This window comes from Harmonia axyridis, chromosome 1, assembly GCF_914767665.1.
Source record: "Harmonia axyridis chromosome 1, icHarAxyr1.1, whole genome shotgun sequence".
In the NCBI taxonomy this organism is placed as follows: domain Eukaryota; kingdom Metazoa; phylum Arthropoda; class Insecta; order Coleoptera; family Coccinellidae; genus Harmonia; species Harmonia axyridis.
In genome coordinates, this window is record NC_059501.1 from 22,531,533 (window position 1) to 22,553,633 (window position 22,101).

The 22,101-nt window shown below is 33.1% G+C and overlaps 3 protein-coding genes and 1 non-coding gene across 7 annotated transcripts in view; 2 read left to right on the plus strand and 2 right to left on the minus strand.

Moving 5' to 3' along the window:
• Window positions 1-691, plus strand: part of LOC123673939 (homer protein homolog 2) — a 39,983-nt gene extending 39,292 nt beyond the window's left edge. For all 3 annotated transcript variants that reach the window (XM_045608748.1, XM_045608907.1, XM_045608824.1), the window contains one exon: window positions 173-691. In XM_045608748.1, coding sequence (XP_045464704.1) covers window positions 173-358 — 186 coding nt within the window. In that variant the 3' untranslated portion in view covers window positions 359-691. The remainder of the gene's footprint in view (window positions 1-172) is intronic.
• A 1,222-nt stretch (window positions 692-1,913) lies between these two features.
• Window positions 1,914-15,939, minus strand: LOC123673821 (adenylate kinase 7-like). 2 transcript variants are annotated; one of them, XM_045608562.1, is made up of 12 exons: window positions 15,798-15,939; window positions 15,547-15,736; window positions 15,290-15,481; window positions 15,091-15,209; window positions 14,647-14,760; window positions 13,674-13,843; window positions 13,249-13,420; window positions 11,482-11,763; window positions 10,450-10,788; window positions 9,736-9,909; window positions 7,914-8,204; window positions 1,914-2,305 (listed from the first exon to the last, which is right to left on the minus strand). In XM_045608562.1, exons 1-12 carry the CDS (start codon window positions 15,909-15,911, stop codon window positions 1,982-1,984), a joined length of 2,481 nt encoding a protein of 826 aa, XP_045464518.1. In that variant the 5' UTR covers window positions 15,912-15,939; the 3' UTR covers window positions 1,914-1,981. The 2 variants fall into 2 exon arrangements, with proteins under 2 accessions (XP_045464518.1, XP_045464592.1); XM_045608636.1 differs by having other exon boundaries at window positions 15,547-15,711; window positions 15,798-15,923.
• On the plus strand, window positions 9,215-9,287 carry Trnat-ggu. Its single transcript has one exon. It is a non-coding gene; the product is annotated as a tRNA-Thr (tRNA).
• A 2,163-nt stretch (window positions 15,940-18,102) lies between the features above and the next one.
• Window positions 18,103-21,541, minus strand: LOC123688834 (presenilin homolog). Its single transcript, XM_045627559.1, has 6 exons — window positions 21,117-21,541; window positions 20,855-21,064; window positions 20,579-20,799; window positions 20,427-20,525; window positions 18,462-18,781; window positions 18,103-18,331 (listed from the first exon to the last, which is right to left on the minus strand). The coding sequence occupies exons 1-6, from the start codon at window positions 21,419-21,421 to the stop codon at window positions 18,176-18,178; spliced, it is 1,311 nt and encodes a 436-aa protein (XP_045483515.1). The 5' UTR covers window positions 21,422-21,541; the 3' UTR covers window positions 18,103-18,175.
• Window positions 21,542-22,101: the final 560 nt, after the last annotated feature.

A 22,101-nucleotide genomic window follows, 5' to 3' on the forward strand; every position in this document is an offset into this window, starting at 1 on the left:
TTTTATACCAAAATCATATTTAATCATTTTTAAACTAGAAAAAACAGATATTAATATAATGTATTCTATCTTCAACAACGATGTTATTTCCTAAACACAACGTGTATATTTTTATTTGAATGAAATTGAAAAATATTGAACAAATTCTTAAGTACACTATTTTTTTCAATAGGTATTACAGAGAGAAAACCAAGAACTCATTGATACCGCCAAATTAGCACAAACAGAACTCGATGTGGCTTTAGGAGCTCACGAATCTCAAAGACAAGTTCTTGTCACCCTCAACGAACAACTCGCCTCGCGCATACAAGATTTAGTTACTATCCATGACGAAATTTCTACCGCTTTACAAACCTGAAGATCTGTAGCAACTGTTGAAAAGTTATTAGGTTTGATACGTTCTAATTATATAAATCTTATCAAATTGCAATGTATTGGTCATAATGAGATTAATGTTCATTTTGCGATAGATTATTGAACTGATATGCATAAATTCAACTATAATGTTTAGGGTGTACCTGAATATACAGTTGAAAATTTACTCAAAGATATGTGTATATCATTACCTGCTGGTATGGAATATTTATTTAATCACCATAAGTGATGACAGAAATGAAACATGACTATGTTATTCCAAACAGAAATACTACGAAATAAAATAATGAGAAAAGCTTGTACTGTTAATTATATATAAGTTTGTTTCTCTCAAAAAAAAAAAACAGACCTTGCGCTGACGTTACAGTTACCATTATTTATTCATTTACTCTGTGTATTTTGCCTCCATATTGAAATGTGGTTCACATAGACCTAATCATTAAGACAGGTGAGTACAATTTTACTGTCCTAATAATCTTATGATTTTATAACCTTCTAATTTGGATATGGTGCACAAATATGTGCAGTCATCGCTAAAAATAATTGAGTGCAGGTCTCCAAAAACCAGAATGAAACCCTCAATCTCGGTTCATTACTATATTGGATGCTATTCTTGATTGTACAAAAACCGTTTGAAAACATTTGCATAAGGCTAGTCTCAAGAAGAATATCGATGTAAGGGTACCACACAAGTTAACGCAAAACGTCAAGGACCGAATTTCCATCTGCAAATCGCTGTTGAATCGCAACCAATTCAACCCATTTTGAAGCTGTTGGTGACTGGTGATGAAAAGTGGATCACTTACGACAACGTCAAGCGAAAACGGTCGTGGTCGAAACGCGGTGAACCGGCGGAAACGGTGGCCAAGCTTGGATTGGATTGGCGCCTACCAAGGCTTTGTTGTGTGTTAGGTTGGATTGAAAGGGAATTATCTACTATGAGCTGCTCCCCTACGGCACAACTCGGAACTGTACTGTCAACAATTGGACCATCTGAAGGAAGCAATTGCCTAGAAACGGCCAGCTTTGGCCAATAGGAGAGGAATTGTGTTTCATCAGGCCACACACATCGATAGTGACTCGCCACAAGCTCCTGGAGCTTGGTTGGGAGGTTCTTATGCATCCACCTTATAGTCCGGACCTGGCACCAAGTGATTACCATATGTTCCTGTCTATGGCGAAAAGTTTGGTTGGGGAAAAATTCGCTTCAACAGAGGCTTGTGAAAATCAACTGCCTCATTTTTTTTGCTTATAGGGACGAGGGCTTCTATAGGAGAGGCATAAAGATATTACCTTCAAAATGGCAACAAGTTATCGAACAAAACTGTGCATATTTGGTCTGAATCGAATTATTCTAATAATTTCAATCAAAGACTTGTTTTTCATGTAAAAAATGGCTTTCTTCTTACGCCACCTTGCACTAAAGCTCATCCTTCCTTAAAGATATTTTTTTATCAACTTGAATTCAGAATATGTTTTGGGATGTTTCATATTTTCGGGTTCCTGAAAAATTAACAGAAAAATGAAAGAGAACTATCAAAAATATTTACAAATGACGAAATAATATATTAGAAATATATTGTATAACCATTTTCATTCTTTAGGATTATTTTATTTCAAGATTTAATGAAAAAACTTTTGCAATCGGTTTTTCTCCATTTCTCGAATACTTAGGGTTGTACATTTGTCCTTTTGGATTATGCTTGAATAAATACTCTGCTAAATAATCTATTGGATTGTTCGGTCTTGTCTCTACAACTTTCATTATTGCTTCAAATAGTATAGGAAGAATGTTATTAGCCATGAAAGTTCTATATTTTTCTATTTTGGGTGCCAATATCCTCTCCAATCTAACGTTTATATGATGATACTTTTCCAGCAACTTTTTCATTTTTTTATCTAACTGTTTCTTTTCATTTTGTATCTGCAGCTGTAAGTGAAAATCATTATTTTTTTCATTATTAAGTATCTCTATTATATAGAAAAAATTGAGTTTAATTTTCACTGAATTTTGATTATAAGTTTATAAGCTTTTGTTCATTCGTACGAAGTTCGAGATTTTATACAGGTTGTTCCTAAATTGGAGATACAAAGGGAAATGGGAGATTCCTTGGGAAATTTTAAACATGGGCCCGCAAACAGAATGTTTCTTGTAATTCTACTTTTTGCGATGATTATACCAATTTATCGAATCTTTATTGATATTCGGTATAGACTGGGTACATGAGTACCAAAACTTATAATTCATTCATTATCACAGCTTTTCATCTGCATCTTCATAATAATTTTTATTTTCCTGATTACTAGAGGATTATTTTAGATTTTTTTCCGAAATCGGTAGCAGATACAACAGAAGGAACCAAAAAGTGTAGTACTGGACCAAAGTTTCTTTCTACATAAACTTACGGATTGGTCCATCAAAAAAAAGTTCTGGAGGAAATAAGCGGGTACTGTTCCAGAAAAAATATCACTCTGTTGGTTTGCATTCAAAATTATCATCAAAATTTTGTTTAACGGGATGTCCTTTCCAGAATTCAACCTGGTAGGTAAGTATACTTGTAAGGAATTTCCTCGATCTGATTGAATTACGCGAGTAGTCAGGTCAATGAATCAGATTGCTTAATACCAATACGGAACGTTGTTAAATTCGCAAACGTATCATCAGTATGATCGATGAATTCATTCCGAATACAGTGAGTTGCAATATTGTGAAATTTATCTAACAACAAATTAGTGAATAAGAACATTGAATGTTGTTTCTTTGTTATTTACAGGTAGGATTAATATTCTAGATCATGTATGTAAGTGTAAATAGTGTATATAATAATAAAAGCTTTGTTATTTACAGAGAAACACAGCTGTTTTTATTACAACCAGAAAGATACTTAATAACATTATAAAACAACATTCTGGTTTTAAATCACTATGGAAAAGTTGAAGTTCACATTCAAAATGCTGGCTGCTTCAGATGGAAAGTCAAATGTGCTTTGTGTGACCAGAATAACTACAACGGATGGCAATACATTCAAAATCCCAAATGAGTATTCAAATGCATTATTACATGTAGAATTACTAAAAACTGCGGCATATACAAAAATCAAGAAAACTTGCTCACAAAGAGGCCAAACAAGGAGAGTGTGGGTGAGTTTAACAAAAGAAATGAGAAATACTTATTTCGATGAGGATGGAAATATCCAGTTTGAAAGCGTATACTTAGAGGAAGTGAGTGAAGAAAGCAGTGACACAACTACAAGTACTAGTGCTCCAGAACATTCATTAGAAAAATTATTAGAGAAGATACTGAAGAAAAACCAAGAAAATAGTGGAGAGAGAAATGTGGGTAAATTGGCCACAGAATTTACTGTCGGAAAATTTGATGGAAAAAATGCAAATGCAGAGCAATGGTTAAGAAGTTTTGAAAAAGAATGTGAAAGATTCGAAATTGATGAAAATTGTAATAAAATAGAAATTTTGAAATCATTTATGGAAAAAGTTGCTGCAGATTGGTATGATTGTACTCTATTGAAACTCACTATCACAGCAGAATGGAATGATTGGAGAGAAAATTTTTGTGAGACTTTCTCATGTAAAGGTTGGTCTCCAATAAAATATGCAATAGCATTTAGATATCAAGCGGGCTCACTATTAGAATATTCTATGAAGAAGGAAAAATTACTATTACAAGTAAGAAAAACTATGGATAGTGATACGCTTGTTGATCTTATTGCTATGGGTTTACCCAACTTCATATTAGACAAAATTGATAGAGAAAAAATAGTAAAATCTGAAGATCTACATAATGAATTGAATAAATTAGAACATTTAACCATGAAAAAAAATTCAGAAGTCAAAAAGTTTAAGCCTGACTTTAAAGGAAAAACGGAAAAAATACCTTGTAAAATATGCAAAGATAATAACAAAGGAACAAGATTTCATCCCGAAATGGAATGCTGGTTCAGAGACCCAGAAAAGAAAGGTAACAAACTGAGACAAGTAAATAACTTAACTTTAGATGTAGAATTAAGTACCGATGATACAAAAAACTAATCGTACCACCATTAATTGAACTCAAAATTAGGTTGAATGATATTTTGGAAATACCTGCAATTTATGATCCAGGATCAAATGTATCATTGATAAATGCTAAATTGATTAATGTAAAGACAAAAAATGGCTATAAAAAGAAAACTAATTTGAGAACGATTAATGGTGTTCATGAAACAGATGGTATGGTAAAATTAAAAATAAAAATATTAAATATAGAAAAATATGTAAACGTGTTCATAATCAATAATGAAAATTTCAAGTACAATTTCCTTATAGGCCTAGATTGTATTCAAAAATTTAAGTTGATACAAAATGAAAGATTAGAGATAGAACAAAAAGATTCCGAATCTAATATATTAATGAATGAGTATCAAATTAATTTTAATGAACATGTAGAGATAAATACTTTTAATATTTCAATGAATCATTTGAATAATATTGAAAAAAAAGTTATAACAGATTTAGTAAACAAATATAAAAATATTTTTGCTAAAGATAAGTACGATATAGGTACCGTAAAAGACTATGAAGCAAGAATTGATCTCATAGTAGATAAATATTGTAGTAAAAGGCCTTATAGATGTACAATTGATGACAAGAAAGAAATAGAAGTACAAATATCTCAATTACTTGAAAAAAATTTGATAGAAGAGTCATATAGCCCTTTTGCTGCCCCGGTAACTTTAGCCTTTAAAAAAGATGAAAATAGAAGATCAAGATTATGCATAGATTTAAGAGATTTAAACAGAATAATAGTCCCTCAATCACAACCGTTCCCATTAATAGAAGACCTAGTAATCAAAACAAGAAACTGCAAATTTTTTTCAAAGCTTGATATTAATTCTGCTTTTTGGTCAATCCCTTTACGAATTGAAGATAGAAGAAAAACGGGATTTGTAACCCAAGAAGGTCACTTCCAATGGACTTGCCTACCATTCGGATTAAAAACATCTCCGGCCATTTTCCAAAGAATTCTTAGTAATATAATAAGAAAACACAAATTATCAGAGTTCACAGTTAACTATATAGACGACATTTTAATATTTTCAAAATCCTTTGAAGAACACATAGATCATTTGACACAGTTATTAGAAGCAATCATGAAAGAAGGATTTCGATTAAAACTCTCGAAATGCACATTCGCACTCGACTCAGTACAATATTTAGGCCACATAATAAAACATAACACGATCTCGCCAATGAAGGATAATTTAATATCGATAAGAAATTTTCCTGTGCCAAAAAATAGAAAAAATGTTCGACAATTTTTGGGTAAAATTAATTTTTACAACGAATACATACCAAAAAATTCAATAACTTTAGACCCACTACATAATTTACTGAGAAAAGGACAGGAATTCATTTGGTCAGAAAAATGTCAAAATGTATTTGATTATATGAAAAATTTTCTTTGCACCCAACCAGTTTTAGCCATTTTCGATCCAGGCTTACCGATTCATATATATACAGATGCAAGCTTGCAAGGCATAGGTGCCGTTTTGAAACAACCACAACTGAACGAAAATAGTAAAACAGAAAAACCAGTAGCATATTTTTCCAAGAAATTGAACGAATCACAGAAAAAGAAAAAAGCAATTTATTTGGAATGTATAGCAATAAAAGAATCCGTAAAGTATTGGCAACATTGGCTTATAGGTAAACACTTCAAAGTATTTTCAGATCACAAACCTCTAGAAAAGATGAATATAAAAGCTAGAACTGACGAAGAACTAGGAGATCTCACTTATTACTTGTCGCAATTTGACTTTGAGATAATTTATCGCCCGGGCAAGGATAACTTAGAAGCAGATTGCTTAAGCAGAAACCCGGTGCTAGACGCTGAAGAAGAAGAAGACAAGATAAAAGTGGTGAACTTAATAAAATTAGAAGATATTTTAGAAGACCAGAAGCAGAATAAAGATATAAAAATCAATAAAAATGGACTGAGAATGGACAGTGAAAATAATTTGTGTTATAAAAAAGCAAGAAATATAGAGAAAATTTTCCTGTCAGAAGAATTCAGTGAAAAATTAATTAAGGACACACACAATGAATTTGGTCATATTGGAATAAATCAAATGAAAAACAAAATACTCACTCATTATACAGCAGCAAATATATCAGAAAACATAAGAAAAATATGTAGATATTGTGAGGTTTGTATAAAAAATAAAACAAGAGGACAAAACAAAATTGGCTTAATGTCACATCTTGGGCCCGCAAAAAAACCATTCGAAATAGTCTCCATAGACACAATAGGTGGATTTGGTGGCTCAAGATCCACGAAAAAATATTTACACCTCCTAGTAGATCACTTTTCAAGGTATGCTTACATATTAACATCGAAAACACAAAATGCAAATGGTTTTGTTAAACTAACAGAAAATGTACTAAAAGATCACGATATTCAAATACTTTTGACAGATCAATATCCAGGTATAAACTCTAAAGATTTCAAAAATTTTTTAGTGAAAAAAGGGATTACAATGATTTTTACAGGAGTTAATGCACCATTTTCGAATGGTTTAAATGAAAGACTCAACCAAACCTTAGTAAATAAGATAAGATGTACAACGAACGAAGGAAAAAATAAGCATGCATGGACAACTGTAGCTCATAACTGCATAGATCAATACAATGAAACTGAGCATACAGTGACGAAATTTAGTCCAAAATATTTATTAGAGGGCGAAGATACATCAATATTACCGAATGAACTGAAAAAAAATAAAAATTATAATCAACTAGAAAACGATAGAATGACTGCATATAGGAATAGTATAAAATATCATGAGTATAATAAGAAATTATATGACAAAAATAGGAAGGAGTTCGACTTTAATGTGGGAGATTTAGTGTACATTGAAAATGGCAATAGAATGAACCGGAAGAAATTAGATGAAGTGAGAATCGAGCCATATAAAATTTTGAAGAAGATATCGAATTCAATATATGAAATTGATATAGGACATAAGAAATCAGAATCAAATATATTTCACATTTCGAAGCTCATTCCAAAACCTTGTTAATGAAAACCTTAGCATATACTTAAATATAAATTTATATAATTTTTGCAATATTGTAATTCACGCAAAATTTTCTTGTACCAAAAAAATGTTTGTCTTAAGGGGGGAGATGTAAGGAATTTCCTCGATCTGATTGAATTACGCGAGTAGTCAGGTCAATGAATCAGATTGCTTAATACCAATACGGAACGTTGTTAAATTCGCAAACGTATCATCAGTATGATCGATGAATTCATTCCGAATACAGTGAGTTGCAATATTGTGAAATTTATCTAACAACAAATTAGTGAATAAGAACATTGAATGTTGTTTCTTTGTTATTTACAGGTAGGATTAATATTCTAGATCATGTATGTAAGTGTAAATAGTGTATATAATAATAAAAGCTTTGTTATTTACAGAGAAACACAGCTGTTTTTATTACAACCAGAAAGATACTTAATAACATTATATACTCATACTCACTTCTTTTTGTAATTTCTCCTGTTCATTCCGAAATTTTTCTTGAAACTGTTTAACCACTTCAAATTCCTTCATTTCATTCTGAGAAAGTCCGAATCCCCGAGGCGGCCCAATTATTTTCGTGCATATGTAAAAAATACATTTCATATTTTCCGATGGGAATTCGGATACATTAATTTCCACAATTTCTGTTTCGCATTGATGGAAGTAATTTATGGGACCCGAATCCTTCTTGTTGCGATCCCTAAAGGCCATAAGGCGACGAACCATGTCTCTTTCATTGTAGTGTGTATTCTGGAACATGAATAAGAAATTTCTTGATTTTAGTAATGTCGAGAGAAAAACTATGTGTGTGACTAGGAAATCCAATCCCGAAAATGCGGGAACCCTCAGGAATTTTGCGGTATTTGCCATGCGGGATTCAATATTAAAATTGCATATTAGATAATAAAAGCGCAAACGTTCCTGAAACGTCCCAGAAAGCAATAAACCACTCAAAGTTACGGAAGAAGATGCAGCACTAGTTACTGCTGAAACTACACTACGATTCATGATCAGCAAATTGGAAAGTCATTATAACTAGACATTGAGTAAATAAATGGTTAGAGCTTTATTTTCTAGGATGAAAGAGCGCCGTTCATTAATGGCAAGTATGGTACCGTATTTAGAAAACCCAGCCAAATATCTGGAATTTCTGGGATAAGAGTTTATGTCTAGGAATTCCCAAGAAAATACATTTGTACTTCAACGCAAATCAACAATACAAAATGAAATTAAGAGTTTGACTGACAGGATGTAAATAGAGACGTTTTTAGAAGATAAAACACAATCCAAAACAAAATAACTTATGCTGATGAGGATAAAGTACCTTCATCTAATCTTAGCAACGAGACGTGAACCGCCATCGCCTTTGAATTTAGAAGAGGAATCGAATCATAGTATTCGTACTGCGTGGGTACCAGAATCAAAGGCGTTTTCTATGGCTGTACGAGCACGAGTAAGAACAACACTTGTCCAGTTATTAAAACATGAAATGACCTTTTTCACAAACGCTCAATTCTGAAAACAAATGGTTTCTAATTCGAAAAACTGAGAGACAGCAGTCAGCAGATTTTTCGAGTTCAAACGCGGCAAAACTTGAAGAAATTGCAAAAGAGTTGTTAAAATATGGTGGACAAAGCCTTTTACAACAACTAACAATTCTGAATCATCACAGAATACTAGATGAATGGTGCACCACAACACCATTTTATTGTCCAAAAATACCCAGAAAATTATAAGGGCATAAATCTGGGAGAAGGGCTTCCTAGGTGGCTCAACGGTTAGGTCGCTGGACTGGTGATTCAGAGGTTGCGGGTTCGAGTCCCGCTCGAGGAGGCATTTTTTTTCCGGAGTAAAAAACTTGTCTGCCATGCTAATATACATATTTCTTTAGTATTATTGTTGATGAAAACAGAAAACCACACGTAGTCAATTGTTATACTTGCAAAGGCATGCCGGTATGGATTTGACGGGAGATGGAAATACAACTCCTACATCAGAGCAACAGTTGATACTATACATCAGTCAGGTACATATAAGAAAATAGAGCTGCAAGATGCAATAAAAATTATCATTTATGACTTAGTGCTTTGATCTAATGCTATTTCATTTCGAAACACACTTCACAAAGATTATTGTGATTGACAAAATTTTGTGGCTTTCGTGAATCAAATAGACAATAAATCATCTATGCCTTAAGGTCATTTCCAAAGTAATTCGGCTATTTCACGATTTAGAGTATCAAAAGGCTGCAGGGATTTTTTTTTTCTTAGATTCTTCTCACCTGTATGAATTCTTCTGGTGCATGACTGATTCTATCCAACAGAAAGGTATTCGGAGCATTCAAATCAATCACATAATTCGGAACTAATCTAATATCATATTTCGTGTTTGATTTATTTGTGCTGTTATCGTCTGCTGAATATCTATAATTGTCATTCCTAAATAACCATATTGCCTGTAATCATAACATAATACATATCAAACAACCTAAAAATACTTACAATTCATTTTTGAACACTCGTTCACCAAACAGACGAGCGCTCTAGCATTTCGTCAAGATATCTTTCTTTTTCGAATTTTTATCCGGGTATGGTCTCAAACGATACCTGAGTTTCGATTAACTGATGACGAATCCGTGGTGAAAATCAATTCTGTCTTTACTTTTAAGTGATTGATGTCAATTATAATGGTAGTGGAGTGACTCCTTTGCTTGTCGAGAGATGTCTCCGTGGGCTGTATGTTTCTAGGAAGAACGGAACCGTTTGGATATAAATCCGATCGTTCTACGGCAAAGATGCCATGCTCCGCTATGAAGACAGAAGGTGCATAAGACAGGAAAAACTGAATGCCTTACTGATGATTCAGCATGCAGTTAACTAAACAATCGTTGTGTTAAATAAATTTTGCAGGAATAAAGTCATATTACTTTTAATCAATCTAAGATGAATTCCCGTCGAGAAGAGACCAAAATAATGAAAAATTTGGCAAAACTCACTTCTCTGAATGTTTTCGGAAAACCATCAACAACGAATCCTAAGGTTTGGCTGTGATTCTTCAACATTTCTAGCCGTAAGAGCATCATCACGTATTCGTCCGATAATCTCGTTGAATCATCTGGAAAATCTCTGGGTAAACACTTTCTGTATTCATCCATTACAGTTCTTTGATAATTTTCATCTTCGGAATCCTGATTTTCCAAATCCAAAAGGTTTTGGACGTCTTCTTCATTCAACAATTGCTCTATATCTTCATATTCGAGATTGAATTTGTCCAACCCTTTGATTCTGGTTTTTGATTTGTAGGTTGACTGTGAGGCGTAAGACGTGGATTTCAACTGGGAAAAAAAAGATAATGAAGTGAAAAATAAGAGCCTTATGAATAAAAATGAAAATACAGAGGTGTTTTGGCAATTGTGGACTGAGGTGTAGATAAGGGACGTATCTGCGATTTGGGGGAATTATTGTAGTGCTTTTTTGCTTGCTCGAGAGATGACGTAGTGGGTTGTGCATCTCTCAGAAGATCGGTACCGCTAAGGACATAATGATGACGCACCTTCAAAATAGGCTGGGAATGCATCGCCAAATTATAAAGAAATGAGGATATCGTTCTGCGAGAAATGTAGGTTCAGGGTTTATTACAAGGAAATGTGCTATCATGAAAGGTGACAAGCGACAGACTGGTTTCGCTCTTTTTAGAGCTCATCAGTATCGCATAAACCAATATCGATGAAAACCAAATGGAAACAAAGCTTTTTTGATTGAAATGGTTGAATGTTCCCCGCAACTAAAAATATATTTCCTTGCTAAGGGGCTCGAGCTGCTGATCCTCAAAATTTTTTCGAAAACGAAACATATTGAAAACAAATATTTTGGCGAAGACATAATTATCACACCTCTAAATGGGCCTCTACTATGTAACTCACTCGAGATGGACATGCCTCAAAATATTCAGGATAATACATATCATCTCCCTCAGAGATCACAGAATCTTACCTCTTGGTACCCAAAGAGATTATTCCTATACTCACCTTTGGTGCTTTCATTTCAATAGAATCCAATATAGATTTTATAGATACGTAATTGAGATTGTAATGTTCACACAGCAAATGAGCCAATTTTGTTTTTCCAGAGCAGGGTGGCCCATGGATCACTATTTTTAACGGTTCCAAGTTACGATGCGTTTTAAACTCGTCCACAATCGCTTCTATGTTTTCTACGAAATTCATCTCGCTTGTCCAAGCGATTTCTAGGGATGTCAAATATTCCGGTTCCATTACGATGTTTGCGGTTAAGCAATCAAATATGTTATGCTAAAAGTGAAATATAACATATAATTAATGATGGAAAAATATTTTTTCTACTAGCGTATTACTTTCCACACGCATTGACATTCGGAAAGTAGAACTCTTCCAAATTCGTGTGGAAAGTGAATAGCAAGAGTTTTTTCTGCACGCAAATATTAAAAGAGTCGCATCAATCATAAAATTTAGGCATGTCTCTATGCGTTAATCATAAAATTCAAACGTTTCTCTATGAGGCTGAGCTCACAAAATAGTATATTGTGCAACAAGTGGGGAAAGTCCAACTTTTCTCGCGAGTGTGGAAGTTTGTGGCACGAGCCTGAAAGGCTCGAGCGAGAAAAGGACTTTCTCCACATGTTGCACACTATACTTTTCCTACAACTGCACAAATCTCAATAATTCAAGTAATGGACTTGATTCAAATCAAAATGACCTTCGTTGACAGTATTACCAAATTTATTGTTTTTCCATAGAAACGACTCGAAAGCCCAATTTCATTGGTCTACCAAGCAATGTGTGGGCAAAGTGCCGTGGGGAATAATATTTCCCACACTATGAGCAATATATAGTTTTGAAATTGAGTAAGCTATGAAGAATACGCTACATGCCATAGCAGTTGTAGGAAAATATAATTTCTGCACTGCAGTCTCTTGCGGAAAAGTATCACTTTCCACACTTGTTAGGAAAATAACTATTACAGGATATGGTCATTGCAATCAGTTTACCAATTCGAATAAAAAATGCAACACTAAAGAGGGGTTAAGTTGGAGCTTGTAATTGATTAAAAGTTCACTCAAAATATTCTAGTATCTAGCCATTGAAATTTGGACGTTTTACTTGTTGTTACAATCGAAAACTTCTGATATATTTCTTGAGAGATTGAGTTGATTTTAGCTTTATTTTGGGTTGCAATTTTTTTGTTTTTATATACTTATTTGCGTTTTGAGGCTGCCATTGTGTCTAGAATGCGAAAACGTGAAAATTATCCACAACCGCGACTACGGAGGTCGTGGTTCAGCTAGTTTTATTCTTCAGTTGAATTAAATATCCCATTCCATAAAAATAGGAACATTATTTGTATTTTAATGAATAAAATGGCTGATACTTGGTAATGAATGAAGAAAATACAAGAAGAAAAAGAAGTACAATTTCAAGTTTGTAATAATATCATACAATATAAATTATCTATCGGGTTAATGTATCAGCAAAAATGCCATCAACATAACCATTGTCAAACGGAAGACTTCCACGATAATCATAATCGAAAGTAACCCAAGGAGAATGCATGTCATCGAGGCAGAGTAGCGGTATATCGCTACTCTCACTCTCACTACAACTATTCACATAAAGTTTGTTAGTTGCAAATTTTAATTTGATTTTTTTCAATTAGATTTTTCAAATCAATTAATATGATTCATAATACAAGGAAAAATTATTAACCGTTGTGTAAAATTAGCTTAGGATTTGTTTTCAAAAGAAATTGTATCTACGTACATCTATTTCTGGATAAAGATATGCTTCTTCGGCAACAACATACTTAATTTTTCCAGATCCCAGAGTTCTACTGATATACTTCACAATATATTTGAGAGAAGCTGGAGTTTGTTCAACAGCCAAAATATATTGGCCCTTCAACATAGGAATATCGATTAACTTGCAAATCAACCTGGGAAAATATTGAAATTATTCATAGTAGTCACATTAAATAGTTGTTAAAATTGCGAAAATCTGATGATGCCTGATTAATTTATTTGTGATATGTTGAAATATGTTAATTCGGCTCAAAATTGCATGTATTCCATTATATGTTGTTTTTTGAACAACCGTTTTTCGTTTTATAATTTCGTCACAATGTCTGTATTTTTTTATGTTTTCAACGACAATATTCGTTACAATTTGAAAGTCTACTTTCAACTTACTGTGCCAAGTCAGCAACATGAATGAGGGGTATGAAATTTGAGCCACTGCCGAATATAGGCAGATAATTGTCGTTGCTCCAAGCTCTCTTGAATAGAAAGGCTAGCATATCTTCTTCAAATCCATAGGTAATACCAGAAAAAATCACCATTGTTCGTAATTTTCCCTTGAGCTGAAAATGTTAATATTGAGAGGAAATTACTTAAAAAATTTCAATTTATATAGAGGAGTTAAAACGTTTGAATCTTTTCAATTTTCATAATGTAGTGACTCTTTGCTTGCCCAATAAATGGAAAAATCACTATGCTACGCTAGGGATAAAGGTGTATAAAGCAGGAAAACCTGAGTATTTTACGCAATCCTCTGAGAACGCCTTACTTAAAAAAATATTTTCGTCAGACTCGTTTTTAAGTTATGCTATATTCGTGATAGAAACTCTTTTTCTGATCTTGGAGGAGATACTAACCTTGATATAATATTGTATAATACTCTTTGTCAATTCCTTCCAAATTACGAATGAACTGATTTAGATAGGTTACATTCGAGGGCTATAGATTAGACAGGTTGCCTCGTAACTTTCAACTTAAATGGGGATACCGGATACGTCACGAATCGTTGACGCTGATTGGTTGAACTCACGAGAAAACGTCTAATCTAAACACCTTGGCCAATAGCGATATGGATAACGGATGACGCGTTACCCACACTATTCAACCTAAGTTACAAAACAACCTTTGTAATATACATATACAAAGACCTTGGGTTACGATGTAGGTATAGATGGTACTGTTCTGTTGATTCATATTTGCACGAAATAGATACACGTTGATAAGTTCTGTATATTTTTGTAGTTCCTATAATCGAAAAAAAGAATTAGAGGTAGGTATTCTAGTATGAAGTTGAAATGCTTGAAGAAACTAGTGCGAAATGTGGAGAAGATGAAATCTCCTAACAAAAAGAAAATATTCAATTTACCTTCCTTCCTTTCTTTATCACCTCTTTTTCACAATCGTAATGCTCCTTATAGTTAGGATGTGGTTTCCTTCTACGATGATCAGACTCAACAAAAGGTATAGGATCTAAATCAGTCTGTGAAACTAATTCATGAGAGGTTACTTATTTTATTTTATCCATGATTACAACGCTCAAAAAATCTAGGAAACACCTCCTGCTTCGTAATAAAAATGACGTTTACAGTGGCGGATCCATGGATATAAAAATTACCCCCTGGATACGCCACTGCACGTTTATCGCACTATTATGGTCGTTGCATCTCGATTGCCTCATCTCCACAGCGACTCATTTGAGTATGGGATCCATTTATATGATTCTGTATTAAAAAAAGACATTTTAAGAAATTAATTAGAATATAATAAGGTTTTTCCTAGATCCAATCAATGCATTTGGTAATGTGCTCACAGGATCCATTCTAGGGGTTAAGGCCCATGTCATACAAGTGGATATAAGAATGAATAGCACTGGAGGAGATGAATTCCTTGAAGACGAGCTTTTCTGCCTTTCGATATCTTGTTCTATAACTGAAAGAAAAAGAAAAAATATCGGACTTATCTGTGATTCTTCGCATAAGCAGTACTGGTAACTTGATATTTTTACGTACTTGCTAATGCAGTTAAGGCTTTGGCTATCTGACTCTCATCTGAACTTATATCGTAAACTACGCAGTTGCACTTAGCGACGATGTTCTTGAATTTTTCATTATTTTCTGCTGTTAATTCGAATAGTTCCTCCGGCTTTAGTTTCGTGAACACGGTAGAGCCAAATATTTTATACTTTGAAACCATTGAAGGTCCTGAGAAGACATTTTCATCAAAAACATATAGTTTAATAATGCCAAAATTCAAAATTATAAGGTACCTTGAGTTTTTGCGCTAATTATCTGGTCGAAAGTCAAGGATTCTTCTTTCGTTTGAATCTCTTCGTTTGCAATTTCGGATTCCCTTTTCTTTTCTGAAGATACTTCCTCGTTTTCAGCTGTAACGGATTTGTCTTCATCATCCTGTTTCTCTGACAAAGCCAGCTCTTCAAAACCTTGTTTATAAACACTCTAACGAATATTTGAGTATCATATATAGGTACACCAGATTGCGAAAAATATATAAACATACCGATAATATATATTTTCCGTTGAAGCTGTCTACATTATTGATAAAAATATTATATGTTTCATCTAATGGTTCTGCTTCAGATTCCCTTCTATCTGAATTCATACTATTTAGCATCTTACAATATGTAAGTTTCAAAAATTAAATTGGCACTTATGTCATTTTATATAATTACTAGATCAAAAATAATATTTTTTTTTCAAAACTGCCAAATTTAAGATATCTATGTGGTAAAGATAGTAGGTATATGGTATATGTATCTTTAAAAGTTGATATCAATATCTTACTACCTGTAGAATAAAAGAGATGACATCTATTTGCCCTCTTGTTATGATTGTTAGTTGGCAGATAGTCGCACACATTATAAAAAAATATCTGATAATCCCTAAGATAATACCATTTAAGATGATGAGCATGAATTTTCGATTCATGACATTCGATCGATACCCAACTCGCAATGCCTGGTCCATCAGGAATAAAAGCGAAGAAAATTGCGCTAAATTTCGAAATTTGGCATAACATGACTACATGTCGGTTAGGCCTACAGGGAGCAACACTTCAAAAAACAAATCGCTTACTCTACCTCAAGGTGGTGTGGAAATGAGTTTTTTAGCTAAAGCAAACTTCGCGGCCCTCGTAAGCCTTAACATTTAATTTTATAAAAAAAAAGTGTGAATACATGAATTGTAAGAATTAGATTCTAGTTCGATATTGTATGTAACTGTTTTTTATCTAAAATGATTCGGAAAAGAGATATATTATGCAACGATTTTGCACGCTTTAATTCATGTTACACTACTGGAATTTTCAAAGACGCGGTGGTTTGTCGATTCGTCGTGTGTGGTTGGTAGCCGATGAAGCGCCAACGGATGCTCGTATCTAGAGAAAGAAACAGAGAGAATTTTCTGAAAGATTTTCAATAGTTATCGAGACTTCAGGAAATATACGCACTTTGTTTTAGATTTAAGCCGTTACTGGTTTAATTTGAGATTTAGAATTTAATTTATCGGCGAGAATTGTGTCGGGATTCTCGGTAAGTGTTGACATAAATATTTGTATTGAACAAGTAATAATCTCACAAGTACGAATTGATTAATTTTGAAACAGTAGTTTTTTTTTAGAGTCATCCATCTTGTGGAAACGTATTTCAGCTATGGTAGAATTTTTTTTGTGTCGAAAAATTTTAGCAAAACTCCTTCTCAGGTTTATTTTATGATAGATGCAATAATTTCTTGTTTACAAATCCGAGAAGGGGTTGTATATTCAGGTTAACTTATTCTAATATCGTTGTTCAACAGAAACCTCTCTTGAGATTGAAAAATATCAAGAAGTACAACCTCCCTTGGGATTAAACAATAGAAATCTCCATTGGGATTGAAATATCATAAATAAGAACTTCCTTGAGATCAAGTAGTTCGAATTATTTGTTAAGAGTGAAAAGGATCGATCTTAGTATATTTTAATTTTATTAAATTTGTGAAAAACTGATTTAGGATGCAATTTTTCCAAGATGGGTTGCGAGCGGTAAAATATATAAGAGATGGAAAAGTTGAAATTCGGAAAGAGCCGCGAAGAGCACATCGAAATCTATGAAATCAATAATTTTCAAAACTTCCCAGGTGGATCCTTTTTTGGAGCAAATGACTGGACTATGCCCGTAAGAGCTAAAATTAGTATGGATCTACCTGCAACACAAGTCAACAAATAGGATACGTTTACCGAATTTCCACAAAACTGTAGAAGTTTTTTAAGATATTCTTCTAATAATCCAGATTTCTCCCTCCTAAAATTTGATATAAAAAAATCAACTGGGAAATTGAAAAAATTTGTTTAATTCATTCATCTAGGAATTCGGAATTCTCGGAGAAAGTAGGAAATGTTGCCCCTGGTAGCAATTCCTAACCTAAGAATTCGCGAAATACTTTTATGTTTTTAGGGTAGAATCCTAAATTTGTTGAGTGTTTTTCTTGAAAAATCTATTATTTAGTTGATGCCCGAAACTAATAAAAAGAACAGGTTAGTTCTAAAGAACTTTAGCTCGTTCATTCACATAAACAAAAACGAGGAGAATTCTTGACAAAGTGACGAAAAATAAAGCCTATTCTTATCAATTAACATTTGCAACTTCTGAACTGGTGAATCGAATGAATAATTCAAATTATGTCAGCAGTGGCTAGATATGTTTTCGAGTACATATTTAGAACCAGGTAAAATACATTTGGACATAATTTCTGCAAAATCTAGTTATTCTTGTGTGATAAGAAATTATTATTTTTATTCATAAGAAGGGGTTTGAAATTACATAACATCAAATTATAAATATATTAAATAGTACATTAATTATAATTAATTCACACAATAATAAGTGAACACAGGAGAAGTCAAATAAATACTTGTTCATTAGACAAACTATCAGAAAATGGGCTAACAATTTCTTTGGTCGCAAAATAAAATATCAGTCCAAATGTTATCGAGATTGGCAATGCAGGTAGTGCTTTTTGGAATATGGCCAATAGAAGAAGTGTCAAAGAAAGGCCCTGAAAAAAAACACAGATATTAATGGATTTGAATGGAGAAGTAATTTTCTTCTATAGCTTTTTATCAAAGTTCAGGCATGATGAACAGAATTTATTATTAAGGAAATCTTTTCTTACTAAAAATACTCACAATCAATATTGCCACAAAGCATGCCAATGTTGTATTCCAGTCTCCATAAGAACTAGCTTTTCCCACTAGAACACTGTAAAAAATAAAATCTCCCAATCCTAGTTTGACACCCCTCTCCTCTTCATCAGGAAAATAGTTATTGGTGGTTTCTGAACGTCCCCTGTTGGTTTCACTGGGGGGATCAACTCTTCTTCTGTTTGCAGATCTCTCATTATAAGTGTTGGCAAAATCAGGAGGAAAACCACCATCTTCTTCAGGAGTGGCTGATGGCTGTCTACTAGTTTCATCTGGTGCAGCTAGGGTGGTGTACATATAAGTAGCTGTCGAAAAAATAATAATTATGATTTGATTCTTGCACAAAAACTTAATTTCAACACAAATATACATGAAGAATTAAGAGGGCAATCTAGGTTGCATTCCAAATTCCTAATGGTGACTTTTTTATTAAATTAGAAATAGCAAAAACTTTCTGCTGCAGAATATTGATTAATCAAGTAGATAAAATACTACAGGGTCTATGAAGACCCAAATAATGCAGGTTTGTGAGTCTATACATGTAATATGTCTAAATGAACCAATAAAGATGCTCAGGATTATCTCGAAACCATTTTTCATGATTTTTTTTGCACATCTATTTTTCAGCTGCCAAGTACCGGGTTTTTCACCATAATTTGACACCCCCTTCAACTTTGTTACTAAAAGAGGTACAAAAAAATATTTTCCACAAAAGTTTCACGAAATCGACTAATGTTTTTTAAAATGATTTCACAAAACGAAATATATACAGAGTGGGCCACATATTGATAGCAACTTCATTTTTTCAAATGGAACACCCTGTATATTTTTCTATATTTGACTAGCTCTTTTTCCCCTGATTTCGAATATATAACATATGTTTGGCCTATCTCCCTTATTCTGAGTACCACAGAGTTTCAAATTTCAAGAACCACCTGGCATGCTCAGTAATCAGTTTTCAAGTGGTAGGCTGCGATAACTCAAAATGCTCTTTTTTGAGTTATCTCGTTGGCAACGATATGACATATAGTCAAATTGCCAACGAGATAACTCAAAAAAGATCATTTTGAGTTATCGCAGCCTACCACTTGAAAACTGCCAGCTTGCATGCTAGGTGGTTCTTAAAATTTAAAACTCTGTGGTACTTAGAATAAGAAAGATAAGCCAAACATATGTTATATATGTGAAATCAGGGGAAAAAAAGAGCTAGTCAAATATAGAAAAATATACAGGGTGTTCCATTTGAAAAAATGAAGTTGCTTTTCTAACCTGTCACTATCAATATGTGGCCCACTCTGTATATATTTTGTTTTGTGAAATTATTTTAAAAAACACTAGTCGATTTCGTGAAAATTTTGTAGAAAACATTTTTTTGTATCTCTTTTAGTAACAAGGTTAAAGGGGGGGTCAAATTATGGTGAAAAACCCGGTACATATTAATTCCATTGAAAATGATCCTAAATTCCCCGTTTGCCTATTACGTTTGAAGAGAGAAATCCCAAATAATTCAGAAATAATGGCATAATAATTTAAGAATATTACGATTATTTTTCCTCTCAGAATCCCACCTAATCACGAATTCAAATAAAAAAGTTATAGTCAAATTTTATTAATAATTTTCAACAGGATATTTGAAACACCCTTCTCTTCTATAATTCAAAAATTGCACATTCTTCCATTTCGAAAAGAGGAAGTCTTGGGATATTGAGAATAAGACTAATGAACAAAATACTACATAAAGTTTACATTTTTCATTGATATTTTGAAAACAATTAAGAATCATGCAACAGTTGAAACAGAAAGTTGTTCAGAATTAGATACTTAATCATAAAACATCATTAAAAAAAATAGTGTCATTTTCTGTATAACTAGAAAACTAAGGCTCAGTTACTAAAGGTGAATACATCTAGAATAATTCTTTATATTTGCATGACATCTGAGCTTACTTACATGAGTAAATCAGAGCAGGAAAAATTTGTTCATTTCTTTCCTGTGCTGTTTCAACTAAAATTCTCAAGGGTCCATTGGGCATAAGAACAGCAACAAGATCTGAAGAAATATGATTAGGATATTTCAAAAATGCAATTTTGGAATACTCTTACCCCATACAGATATAACAGCGAGTACTGCCCAGGTAGTCCATTCAGGTAAATATTTGATAAACACTAATGCCATAAGAGCAGCAATGAATATGAGATATGCTTGCTGCAATTTCAATGGGCCTTGCCAGTGTATACAAATCATTCCCATAATCCCAAAATTCCACATACCAAAGAGTAAAGTTGGGTAATCCATAGGTATATCATAAGCTCTTAAAACCTCCCTGAAAATCGTTATTATGAAGTGTTCTTTTTTTTAATAAAAACCACTATACTTACTCTAGGTAAAGATAGGAAAAAATAGACAATAGCATTAATGAAGAAACGATGAGCCATCCATGTATGATTTTGTAGCATCTATACTTATATAAAAATATAAGAAGAACCGTCATAACTACTATAACACACATAAGTATTAAGGAATTTGCAGCAGCATTCCATACTTTGGTGCTGGCATCAGGACTTTCTTCATGAAAAGGAGTGTAAACCCTAAAGAAAAACTTGATAATATTTTTCTCAAGTCATTTTATGCACAACTCACAGATATATATCTTTGACTGAATAAAAGTTCACAGTACTAATTGTTGTGACAACTACTACCATACATAAGGACACTGGTGCAAATAGTTTCATGACATGTTTAGCGCCATATTTTAATTCTTCATCAGGTATTTCGTTTGTTCTTGTTTGTCTTGGGGCATCCCTCCAATTAGATGGTCTATCGTCCGTTTGATTTTCACTTGCATCGCCGCCACCCCTTACATTACTTTTACGATTGTGAGCATTTGGTAAAACATGTCTCGAATTTCCTTGAGTGGAATCATCAGTAGCAACGTGACCGTCCATAAGGACCTAAATATTTGCGTACAATTACTGAAAAGATCAAAACATTAGATTTCCTTTTGTGACTAATTACTTATTTCAAATACGATTACAGGATACAGAAAATTGACAAATGACAGAACAGAACCATAGACATTAGCAAGAACACAGAACAATTTCAATGTCAGAAACATAGAGACAGAAGTCATTTAAAAGCATAGACCTAATATAAAATTTGATATGTCTATGGTAAAAAGCCGTTTTTCGATGATAACATTATTGCGATTAAATATTCGTCTGCAGATTGCACTAAAACGAAGCAACCGTTTTTAGAACAAAGTTGTACCAACTTAGCAATAGCAACAAGAATTCCTTTGAGCAGAATTTTAATCAATCATCAATTTCATTAAATCTTTCTATTGATTAACACCTAGAAGGAAAGGAATGAATATCGTAGATAAAATATCTAAATTTCCAGTATGTTCTAGACAGCCTCTACATGTGTCGCATGTAAAATTCGAGTAGTTTACTTTGGAACTTTCATCATTAAGTTTCTTTTTCACGGTTATAGTTCTATTGTAACAAAGTGAAATTCGTAACTGGAATCACCCTGTATGATTCGGGCCAGATTTAGAATTTCCAAGTCTGTGAGGTGAGAGATTATTTCGATCGAGAGCGGTGAAAAGATTCTTCGTCCGGTCCAG